The sequence below is a fragment of the Amblyraja radiata genome, chromosome 38 (assembly GCF_010909765.2).
Source record: "Amblyraja radiata isolate CabotCenter1 chromosome 38, sAmbRad1.1.pri, whole genome shotgun sequence".
NCBI classification, from domain to species: Eukaryota; Metazoa; Chordata; class Chondrichthyes; order Rajiformes; family Rajidae; genus Amblyraja; species Amblyraja radiata.
In genome coordinates, this window is record NC_045993.1 from 5,718,000 (window position 1) to 5,730,424 (window position 12,425).

The 12,425-nt window shown below is 49.1% G+C and overlaps 1 protein-coding gene and 1 long non-coding RNA gene across 2 annotated transcripts in view; one reads left to right on the forward strand and one right to left on the reverse strand.

The window, feature by feature from the left end:
- The window catches only part of LOC116967125, a 28,606-nt gene extending 21,165 nt beyond the window's left edge, over positions 1-7,441 (forward strand). Inside the window, exon 3 of the long non-coding RNA XR_004410148.1 lies at positions 7,406-7,441. This is a non-coding gene — a long non-coding RNA (uncharacterized LOC116967125). The remainder of the gene's footprint in view (positions 1-7,405) is intronic.
- Positions 7,442-11,110: 3,669 nt separating this feature from the next.
- Positions 11,111-12,126, reverse strand: LOC116967122 (histone H1.0-like). The gene has a single exon (XM_033013629.1). It carries the CDS (start codon positions 11,962-11,964, stop codon positions 11,389-11,391), a length of 576 nt encoding a protein of 191 aa, XP_032869520.1. The 5' UTR covers positions 11,965-12,126; the 3' UTR covers positions 11,111-11,388.
- Between the last annotated feature and the right edge of the window lie 299 nt (positions 12,127-12,425).

Genomic DNA, 12,425 nt, shown 5'->3' on the forward strand with positions numbered 1-12,425 from the left:
CAACCTCTCAGCAAACATGAATGCCCTCCCTTCATCCGAGTGTTCAGCCTAGTCTCAACACCCCCCCCCCCCCCCCCCCCCACCCCCGCACTGATCCCAGACTGCCCGCTGACGTGGCAATGTCCCACTGAGCCGACATGTCCGTTGACCAACTCTCTTCTCCCATCAATATATCCGCCCTCAGCCCCACCAGCCCCGGTAAAGTAAGATCATGAGAAACAGGAGCAGAGGTGGGCCATTCTTGGTTCTTGGTTCTTGGTTTCTTGGTCCTCCAAAATATTCCAAATGGAATTTAAACTGGAGGTGGTACCCCATCTCCCCCCACCCCCACACCTCTCTCCCCCTCCCCTCTCTCCTCCCCCTCTCCATCTCCCTCTCCTCACCCCTCTCCTCCCCCTCCTCCTCTCACCCCCATCCCTCTCTCCCCCACCCCCCTTCCCTCTCTACCCCACCCCTTCCCTCTCTGCCCCCTTCCCCTACCCCTCTGTCCCTCTTCCACCACTCCCCCTACCCCTCCCTCCCCACTCTTCCACTTCTCTCCCACTTACCCCACCCCTCTCCCTCCCCCACCCCTCTCTCTCCCCCTCCCTCCCCTCTCACCACCCACCTCTTCCCCTACCCCTCTGTCCCTCTTCCACCACTCCCCCTACCCCTCTACCCCTCCCTCCCTACCCACTCTTCCACTTCTCTCCCCCTCCTACTCTCCCTCCCCACTCTCTTCTCTCTCTGTCATAGTCCTGGCTGATCCCACTGCTGAGTATTTAGGGTGCCATCGCCTGTGTGGTCATGTGTGTAGGGAGGAACTGCAGATGCTGGTTTACACCAAAGATAATAGACAATAGACAATAGGTGCATGAGTAGGCCATTTAGCCCTTCGAGCCAGCACCGCCATTCAATGTGATCACGGCTGATCATCCCCAATCAGTACCCCGCTCCTGCCTTCTCCCCATATCCCCTGACTCCGCTATCTTTAAGGGCCCTATCTAGCTCTCTCTTGAAAGCATCCAGAGAACCTGCCTCCACCGCCCTCTGAGGCAGAGAATTCCACAGACTCACCACTCTCTGTGAGAAAATGTGTTTCCTCGTCTCCGTTCTAAATGGCTTCCTCCTTATTCTTAAACTGTGTGTGGCCCCTGGTTCTGAACTCCCCCCAACATCGGGAACATGTTTTCTGCCTCTAGGGTGTCCAAGCCCTCAATAATCTTAAAGTTAGACACTAAATGCTGGATGGAGTAACTCAGCAGGTCAGGCAGCATCACTGGAGAATATCTGTAGTATCTCTGAACTAAAGTAAAACTAAACATGGATAGGTGACGTTTGGGGTCAGGACTCTTCTTCTTTCCTGTAACGTCACATGTTCCTTTTCTCCAGAGATGCTGCCTGACCCGTTGAGTTACTCCAGCATTATGTATCTATCTTCAGTGTGGTGTTGTGTTCAATTCTGTTCAAGTATCAAGTATGTTCAATTGTGTACCAAGGGTCTCGACCCGAAACGTCGCCAATTCCTTCTCTCCATAGATGCTGCCTCACCCGCTGAGTTACCCCAGCATTTTGTGTCGACCTCATTCTTCAACATGATGGTCCTGTACCCTCTTCCTGATGATAATAGCGGAATGAGTGGTGAATCTGTGAAATTCTCTGCCACAGAAGGTAGTTGAGGCCAGTTCATTGGCTATATTTAAGAGGGAGTTAGATGTGGCCCTTGTGGCTAAAGGGATCAGGGGGTATGGAGAGAAGGCAGGTACAGGATACTGGGTTGGATGATCAGCCATGATCATATTGAATGGCGGTGCAGGCTTGAAGGGCCGAATGGCCTACTCCTGCACCTATTTTCTATGTTTCTGTGTTTGCCTGTTTTTTGTGTTGATCTGAATATGAATTGTGTGTGTTTATTGCTCTTTGCACTCATTGTCATCGGTATATAGCACCGGTCTGTATAGAAACATAGAAACATAGAAAATAGGTGCAGGAGTAGGCCATTCGGCCCTTCGAGCCTGCACCGCCATTCAATATGATCATGGCTGATCATCCAACTCAGTATCCCGTACCTGCTTTCTCTCCATCCCCCTGATCCCTTTAGCCACAAGGGCCACATCTAACTCCCTCTTAAATATAGCCAATGAACTGGCCTCAACTACATTATGTGGCAGAGAATTCCACAGATTCACCACTCTCTGTGTGAAAAAATGTTTTTCTCATCTCAGTCCTAAAAGATTTCCCCTTTATCCTTAAACTGTGACCCCTTGTTCTGGACTTCCCCAACATCGGGAACAATCTTCCTGCATCTAGCCTGTCCAACCCCTTAAGAATTTTGTAAGTTTCTATAAGATCCCCCCTCAATCTTCTAAATTCTAGTGAGTACAAGCCGGGTCTATCCAGTCTTTCTTCATATGAAAGTCCTGCCATCCCATATTTCCCACATTTAAAGCTGACCCGGCCATTAATCAACATGTTTCGACTCATCTGAGTATTAATAGTGGCTCAACCTATCCCACGTAAAATGGAGGAACAGCCCTTCACATTCCACTTGGGTAGTTTACAACACAACCAGTATGAACATTGAATTCTCCAATTTTCAGGTAACCTCCGATAACCCACTCCCCTGCCCCATCCCCCCACCCCCCCCCTCCCACCCTGCCACCCACCCTGCCACACACACCATCTTGGCCACACACTCATCTCCCCGCTACCTTCAGGTAGAAGGTACAGGAGCCTGAAGACTGCAACGTCCAGGTTCAGAAATAGCTACTTCCCCACAGCCGTCAGGCTATCAGCCACTCAACAAAAAAAACCTCTGAACATTAATAGCCCATTATCTGTTTATTTGCACTTTATCTGTTTTATTTATTCATGTGTGTATATATTTATATAATGGTACATGGACACACTGATCTGTTCTGTAGTCATGCCTACTATGTTCTGTTGTGCTGAAGCAAAGCAAGAATTTCATTGTCCTATCTGGGGCACATGACAATAAACTCTCTTGAATCTTGAATCTTGAATCCTGTTTCTACCCCCCATTCTCCCCTCCTCCCCTCCCCTGCGCCTCCCCTGCGCCTCCCCTGCTCCCACCTACTTCACCCCCACTCTTCCTCCTCCTACATTCCTTCCTCCAGCTTCACAATTTGCAACTCTTCCACCAGCCTCTCTCACACCTTCTGTTTTTATCTCTGGCCTTTGTTCCAACCATCCGCCTGTCTAAACACCCTCTCGCCCGTGTCTGAAGAAGGGTCCCGACCCAAAGCGCCACCAGTCCATGTCCCCCCGAGCATGCTGCCTGACCCGTTAAGTTACTCCAGCACTTTGTGTCCCTTTGAGTAGTAATAGTATTTTGGAGTAATAATCGGCAGCTTAATGCTGCCACGATTTGAGCAATCGCGGTCTGTTCAATTGCCTCAACAGTGTTGAGATTAGTACAAAAAGTTAATGCTTTTACAAGCTTTGCACACAGATGCCTAATACTCAGCGTTGAACAGAGGGGATTAATGGCGTCAAAAATAAACACAGGAAATTCACGCTCAACTGGGATTTGAACTGACAAAAGGGTGGCAGGGTGGCGCAGCGGGTGGAGCTGCTGCCTGCCGCACAGCACCAGAGGCCCGGGTTTGATCCTGACCCCAGCAACGAGCCTCCATGGCCACCAGCTGCAGCCGTGCAGCTGTTCACTGCAGCTGTTTACCCAGTGGAATGTCTGACACACAGACCCTCACTGTCCCATCCGCACATGATGAAGCAACAGACCAGTCTGTGCCCAGCCCTCGTGGTGGCACTGGGCTCAGGGTAATCTCACCAACCTTGTGTGTGTGTGTGTGTGTGTGTGTGTGTGTGTGTGTGTGTGTGTGTGTGGGTGCGTGTGTGTGTGTGTGTGTGCTTGTGAGTGTGGTTTTGTGTGTGTGTGTGTGTGGGTGCGTGTGTGCGTGTGTGTGTATCTGTGTGTGTGTGCATGTGTATCTGTGTGTGTGTGTGCATGTGTGTGTGTGTGTGTGTGCACGTGTGTGTGTGTGTGTGTGTGTGTGTGTGTGTGTGTGTGTGTGTGTGTGTGTGTGTGTGTGCGCGTGTGTGTGTGTGTGTGCGCGCGCGTGTGTGTGCGTGTGTGTGGAGTTTAGAAGGATGAGGGGATATCTTATAGAAACATATAAAATTATAAAAGGACTGGACAAGCTAAATGCAGGAAAAATGTTCCCAATGTTCGGGCGAGTCCAGAACCAGGGGCCACACAGTCTTAGAATAAAGGGGAGGCCATTTAAGACTGAGGTGAGAAAAAACCTTTTCACCCAGAGAGTTGTGAATTTATGGAAATCCCTGCCACAGAGGGCAGTGGAGGCCAAGTCACTGGATGGATTTAAGAGAGAGTTAGATAGAGCTCTAGGGGCTAGTGGAGTCAAGGGATATGGGGAGAAGGCAGGCACGGGTTATTGATAGTGTGTGCGTGCGTGTTTGTGAGTGTGTGTGCGTACGTGCGTGTTTGTGAGTGTGTGTGTGCGTGTGTGTGCGTGTTTGTGAGTGTGTGTGTGCATACGTGCGTGTTTGTGAGTGTGTGTGTGCATGTGTGTGCGTGTTTGTGAGTGTGTGTATGCGTGCGTGCGCGTGTATGTGTGTTGAGTCACAGCCATGGGAGACAGTGGGCAAATACACACACACGACACGAAACGTCGCCCATTCTTCTATCCACAGAATCTGCCAGCCCTGCTGTGTTACACCAGTATTTTGTGTCACTATCTTTGATGTAAACCAGCATCTGCAGTTCCGACCAACACAGACATAGAGCTGTCCACGGCGCTCTGAGAAAATCAACAAAAACACGTCCCCTGCGTTCCTTTGACCCGTGTTCTCAGCATCTCTCACTGAAAGATACAGCGTGGAAATCATTCACCCGCTCACATTAGTTCTATGTTATCCCACTTTCTTGTCCACCCCCTACACACAAGGGGCCATTCACAGACGGGCAATTAACCTACTAAACTTTGGGATGTGGTAGGAAACCGGAGCACCCGGAGGAAACCCACACGGCCACACACAAGGAGAACATGCAAACTCCACAGAGACCGCGCTCGAGGTCAGGATGGAACCCAGTGAGGGCAGCAGCTAGCAGCAAACTGCACACAGCTTCAAAATCACGCTGAAAATCTGAAATATAGTCCTGGAAGCACTCTGCGGGTCAGGCAGCATCTGTGGAGAAAGAAACACTTAAGCCCCTGTCCCACTTTCACAACCTAATTCACAACCTTTTTTACTCGTGGACATTTTTCATCAGGCTAGAAAAAACGCCCCGACCTACTTGATGCCACGAGTACCTACGACGAGCATCACAACCTACCTACAACCTCCTACAGCCTCGTGACGACCATGCTGCGAGTATGAGTCAAGGGCAAACTCGGCAGAGGTCGTGAATTAGGTCGTGAAAGTGGGACAGGCACTTTAACATTTCAGTGGTCAAATCGTGCAGAGATACAGCAGGAAAACAGGCCCTTCGACCCATCGAGTCCATGGTGGCCATCAACCACCCATTTACAATGAACCTATGTTATTCCCATTTAATCCTCCCCATATTTCCGTCGACTCCCCACAGATTGTACCCCTCCGGGATGGCGGGACTGTCATATGCTGAGAGAATGGAGCAGCTGGGCTTGTACACTCTGGAGTTTAGAAGAATGAGAGGATATCTCATTGAAACATATAAGATTGTTAAGGGTTTGGACACGCTAGAGGCAGGAAACATGTTCCCGATGTTGGGGGAGTCCAGAACCAGGGGCCACACAGTTTAAGAATAAAGAGTAAGCCATTTAGAACGGAGACGAGGAAACACTTTTTCTCACAGAGAGTGGTGAGTCTGTGGAATTCTCTGCCTCAGAGGGCGGTGGAGGCAGGTTCTCTGGATGCTTTCAAGAGAGAGCTAGATAGGTCTCTTAAAAATAGCGGAGTCAGGGGATATGGGGAGAAGGCAGGAACGGGGTACTGATTGGGGATGATCAGCCATGCTCACATTGAATGGCGGTGCTGGCTCGAAGGGCTGAATGGCCTACTCCTGCACCTATTGTCTATTGTCTATTGTCCACTGCGCACAAGGTGCCATTTATAGTAGCCAATTAATCCATCGACTCACATGTCTTTGGGATAGAGTCATAGTCATAAAGTCATACAGTGTGGAGACTGGAGCTCCTGGAGAAAACCCACGCAGGTCATGGGGAGAACATGCAAACTCCGTACAGACAGCACCCGTAGCCAGGATCGAACCCGGGTCTCTGGCGCTGTGAGGGAGCGACTCTACCGCTGCGCCACCTTTGTTTTCCCGTTTTGCCGTTCCTTAAACACAAGGGATCCATTGAGCTGGCTACGTGGGTGAGTGCAGAGCACCTGGGAACCAACGCAATCCTGGAAACTTGTTCCTCTCCCCACTCCCGGGGGGGCGGCGGAGTTAATTTTAGCACCAATCCTGTTCTCTTGGCAGTAAAATAACAGCTTGTATTTTTAAAGAGCTTGCAGCGTAGTGAAACATCCTTGGGGCTTTCACCAAATAAGATCCCAGTTGAGCAACAGAAGCGGGTCTGAGGACAGGTGTAGGTGGGTTCGGTCTTAGAGGTGACCAGATGAGGGGTTCATGTGTTGGGAGATGCTGAGCTTGGGGCTTTGGTACTGAGACATTGAACCATAGGGCGGCACAGTGGCGCAGTGGTAGAGTTGCTGCCTTCCAGCACCAGAGACCCAGGTTCGATCCTGACTACGGGTGCTGTCTGTACGGAGTTTGCATGTTCTCCCCGTGACCTGCGTGAGTTTTCTCCAGGATCTCCAGTCTCCATGCAATATAACTCTATGTCTATGACTCTATCCCAAAGACATGTGAGTCGATGGATGAATTGGCTACTATAAAGTGGGCAATAGACAATAGACGGAGTTTGTACGTTCTCCACGTGATCGTGTGGGTTTTCTCCGGGTGATGCGGTTTCCCCTCACACTCAATAGACACAATAGTGCTGGAGTAACTCAGAGGGACAGGCAGCGTCTCTGGAGAGAAGGAAGGGGTGAGGTTTTGGGTCGAGACCCTTCTTTAGTTTAGTTTAGTTTAGTTTAAGTAAGTAAGTAAGTTTATTGGCCACGTATTCACATACAAGGAATTTGCCTTGGTGCTCCGCCCACAAGTAACAACATGACATACAGTGACAGTTACGAATGACTCAGAAAACACTAAACATTAATAATAATAAAACATTAATGATAAAACACCATTGATCAAGCATGTGAGCCAACAAAATACCAGATCAAAGGGAGGCGACAGATTTTTGGCTGTTGAGTAGAGCAACTACTCGTGTGGATAAAAACTGTTTTTATGTCTGGCTGTGGCAGCTTTGACAATCCGGAGTCGCCTTCCAGAGGGAAGTGATTCAAAGTTTTGTTTAGTTTAAGTTAGGTTAGAGACACAGTGTGGAAACAGGCCCTTCGGCCCACCGAGTACGTGCCGACCAGCAATTGCCCCATACACTAACACTATCCTAACACACTAGGGACAATTTACATTCTTTACCCAAGCCAATTAACCTACAAACCTGCAGGTCTTTGGAAAGTGAGAGGAAACCTGTACACAATAGACAATAGACACTAGGTGCAGGAGTAGGCCATTCGGCCCTTCGAGCCAGCACCGCCATTCAATGTGATCATGGCTGATCATCCCCAATCAGTACCCCGTTCCTACCTTCTCCCCATATCCCTTGACTCCGCTATTTTTAAGAGCCCCATCTAGATCTCTCTTGAAAGCATCCAGAGAACCTGCCTCCACCTCTGAGGCAGAGAATTCCACAGACTCATCACTCTCTGACTCCTGGTTCTGGACTCCCCCAACATCGGGAACATGTTTCCTGCCTCTAGCGTGTCCAAGCCCTGAACAATCTTATATGTTTCAATGAGATCGCCGCTCATCCTTCTAAACTCGATCTATTGTGTGACTATTATTGCTTTCTGGATGCTACCTTCTCCGTCCTGCACAGTAATCTCTTGCCTACCAATGGTCAATCTTCACCTGTACAGACTCTTCAGCGGTGGCACTGAATGTGCTTCACTGATCATTTCTGACACTGATATTTGTGCTCCTCATCATGAAGAACCGTAACTCTGGGAAAGGCAGCACAACTTCAGCACCGAGCGTTGCCTGGTCTCTTGTAAGAACTTATCCCTGTTCTTCTCAGATATATATGAGAAACAGATCCCGTGGCCCATGAATCAGTTCCTCCATTCGACGAGATGAGGACCTTTAAGAAATATTTGGGCAGGTACACGGATGGGGCAGGGTTTGGAGGGATATGGGCCGATGGCACTGGTGTATATAGGGACAGAGAAGGTTCACCAGACTGATTCCTTGGATGGCAGGACTTTCATATGAAGAAAGACTGGATAGACTTGGCTTGTACACGCTAGAATTTAGAAGATTGAGGGGGGGATCTTATAGAAACTTACAAAATTCTTAAGGGGTTGGACAGGCTAGATGCAGGAAGATTATTCCCGATGTTGGGGAGATCCAGAACAAGGGGTCACAGTTGAAGGATAAGAGGGAAGTCTTTTAGGACCGAGATGAGAAAATCATTTTTTACACAGAGAGTGGTGAATCTGTGGAATTCTCTGCCACAAAAGGTAGTTGAGGCCAGTTCATTGGCTATATTAATAACCCATTTTCTGTTATTTGCACTTTATCAGTTTATTTATTCATGTGTGTATATATTTATATTATGGTCTATGGACACATTTATCTGTTTTGTAGTAAATGCCTACTATGTTCTGTGTGCTGAAGCAAAGCAAGAATTTCATTGTCCTATACAGGGACACATGACAATAAACTCACTTGAACTATATTTAAGAGGGAGTTAGATGTGGCCCTTGTGGCTAAAGGGATCAGGGGGTATGGAGAGAAGGCAGGTACAGGATACTGAGTTGGATGATCAGCCATGATCATATTGAATGGCGGTGCAGGCTCGAAGGGCCGAATGGCCTACTCCTGCACCTATATGTTTCTATATTTCTGTGACATGTTGGTTGGTGTGGGTAAGTTGGGGGAAAGTGCCTGTTTCCACGCTGTATGACTCTATGACTGACTTTCTATCTCAACACCATTTCCTTGATGTCCCCACATCACCGCATTGCTCTACCAGTGACTGAGTTTAAACAAGAATCAGGGCACAAAGATTCAAAAGGTTCTATGTGAAGTCCGAAGGTAGACAAAAGTGCTGGAGAAACTCAGCAGGTGCAGCAGCATCTATGGAGCGAAGGAAATAGGCAACGTTTCGGGCCGAAACCCTTCTTCCTTATTGCAATCGGAAGTGGCCCACACCTTATTTTGAGCTTGGGACTCCTAATTCTTGACCTCTTACCCAGAAGAAACAACCTCCATGTATCTCCTTCGGCACACGTCAAAGTACATTGTATCATTTCTCATTCGTCCAAACTCTAATATATTAGCCTAGCCGAGCCATGAAGCAGCCCAGCCAGCCCAGAACCAGTCTGGTGAATCTTTGCTTCAACTCCATCTCGGGCTATCACATCCTTCTTTAGGTTGGTATCGACCCACCGATGCCATAAGTAATCACCGTAAAAATCCCTCACACAAAACAGTGCTGGGGGAACTCTGTGGGTCGGGCAGCATCTGGGGAGGGAATGGATAGACGACGTTTCAGGTCAGGACCCTTCTTCAGACCGATGTTAATCTGAAGCAGGTCCCGACCCGAAATGTCACCACTCCATTCCCCCCACAGATGCTGCCGAACACACTGAGTTAGTTCCTCCATCACTTTGTTGTTTGGGGTCAATATTCCAGCATCTGCAGTTTCTTGCATGCCCTTGCACTCCAATCTATGTGTAAGGAAGTACAATTTGCCAACTTGCCCTACCTAATTGCCGGCTGCACTTGTATGATGGTTTTCGGTGCCTTATGTACAAGGAACCCAGGTTCTATTGAACAGCAGCGTTTCCCCAATCTCTCACCATTCAATAAATACACGACCTTCTTGTTTCCACCAAAGTGGAGAACCTCACATGTTGCCAACCTCACACACTGAGCCCCATGATGTTATCCAGCTCGTCCACACCCTCTCGAACCCTCTTTGCATCCTCATCATCACTCAAATCCTCACTTAGTTTAAGGTGGTGGCCAAACTTGATTAAGACTACATCTGCTCCCCTCAGCCAACTTAGATTGGGAACAGTGAGGTCCCATTACTTTGTGAAAAATATACATCTTCTAGATGCGCTGGGACGCATCCTCTGTGATGTGACTTGGGGTCATCGGATGTTTCGGGTCTCACAACATCAGATGTTCTCAAAGCCTCCTTGAAGAATTGCAAGATGCCCGCTGAATCCAGGGAATCCCTGGGTCCAGTGAAGGAGCAATGACATTGAGAACCTCTGGGAACCCCTGCATTGAGAACCTCAGAACCCATGCATTGATAACCCATGCATTGATCACCCATGCATTGAGAACCTCAGAATCCATGCATTGATCACCCATGCATTGAGAACCCATACACTGATGCCCGAAGTAATTGTTAGGAGCAAACTATCTCCCAAACTAGCCATGCAACCCACTACCACCCTGGCAAAATCTGCAGGTCCCACTTGAGCCTTATCAGGCACCTCAGATGCCTGATCTTGCCTCACATCCACCAATTTGTCTTCGCTCCATTTCTCTGGTTACCCACTCACACCAAAACTCTTGTCTATTGGGGTCTGGAAAGCATCTACTAACCCCAACCATCCCTAGGCTTGGAGCCACCTGAGCTTGTTCTAAACCAGCAGCTCAGACATTTTGAATGGACACAGTTCCTCCCAGTATCTTGCTTTCCAGAATGTTGGGCTTGTCAAGTAGACAGCACGCTCGTCTGGATTTGATAGGCCTTTGGAGAAGGGGAGAAAGGAAGGGGATTAAAATCTGGCAAAAGACTTCCGCTTCTGTGGGGCTTCTGAGAAGCCAATTCCGAGACTTCATTCCCTTCTCTAGCATTTCTATAGACTCCATGACCTCCATTTTGACCCACCCCATTCCATCAGACATGAACCCAGGCACAAAGATCACTCCAAACCTACAAAGAAAAGCATGGTTAGCACTGAAAAAGAAAAGATGCAACAAGCCATGTTATTGCGTTGATATCTTTTTATTTGAAATTTAAGGACGGTAATTGGATTCATAAGAAATTTGCTTTCCAATACATGCCTCAGCTCAATTAACCAAAGTTGTACATAAAATCATGACATGACAATGACTACAAAGAATAGCAAATGTCAACAACGCTATCATTACTCATCTGCATCCACCCCAGTAAAAGATCAAACAAAATTTGATTAAAAAAATTAAAACAACTATATACAAAAATGGCTAAAAGTCCGTGTTGCTACTCGTTTGAATGGAAACATTCATTTCTTTTTGGGAGCCATTTTCTTTGCGCTGGTTTTGGCGCGAGGCTTGGAGATTTTGGCTTTCTTGGCTCCCCTCTTCACCGGCTTGGCCTTCAACGCCTTCGTTTTTGCCGGCTTGGCTTTCTTGGCGCCCTTGGCTGCACCTGCCGCCTTCTTCACTGCTTTGTGCACCTTGGTCTTTTTGGCCTTGGTCAAGGGTTTGGTCGGCTTCTTGGCTTTGACCGGCTTCTTGGGCGAGGCCGTCTTCCTCACCGGCTTCTTTACCTTCTTGACCGCCTTCTGGGGCTCGCCGCTCTTGGATATCTTGAAGGAGCCCGAGGCGCCCACGCCTTTGGTCTTCTCCAGGACCCCCTTGGTCACCAGCTTGACCAGCGACAGCTTAATCTGACCGTCAGCATTGTCCGCAAGCTTGTACTGACTCTTGACCAGTTTCTGGATGGCTTGGCGGGACAGGCCGGAGCGGCTGGCAGAATCAGTGATCACCCCAATGATCATCTCAGAGTATTTGGGGTGTGTGGGGAGTTTCTTTGCTGCTTTGCCACGTTTGGTCTTCCCAGTGGAGTTGTCAGCCATTCTGGACACGGGCCTCCTCAGCTTTTTTTTTTTGAAATGTGTTTTTTTTTTTTTTAAATCACAAAACGTTGAGTTAAGCCGGGCAGCTGTGGGTCGCTCCAAAGTCTCCACTCTACACCCTGCCCCCTCCGGTTTCAAGTCACCGTCTGCGGCGCCGGCTGACGCGGGGAAATTTATAGGCTAAGCGCGGACCTGACTGGGAACAGCGGCTGTTGGCAGCAATGGGGAGGCAGAAATGGCGAACTCGTCTCGCATCTGTGTTTCTTCGCCCGCAGAAACGGCCCAGCCCGGCCTCTTCCCGGCGCCTGCCGGCCCGCCCGCCCGCCCGGCCAGCAAGCCAACTCTCTCCTCTCCGCCCCCCGTCGCCAACCGGGACCCTGGGCCGCCCGGCGGCCGCGCAATCGGTGCAAAAGTGCGCCGGGGCATTGCAGCCGGTGGCAAAATTTGGGATTTCTGCTCGA

Excerpts from the sequence above, each read along its gene's own strand:
- LOC116967122 (XM_033013629.1), bottom strand. The coding sequence starts at position 11,964 with ATGGCTGACAACTCCACTGGGAAGACCAAACGTGGCAAAGCAGCAAAG.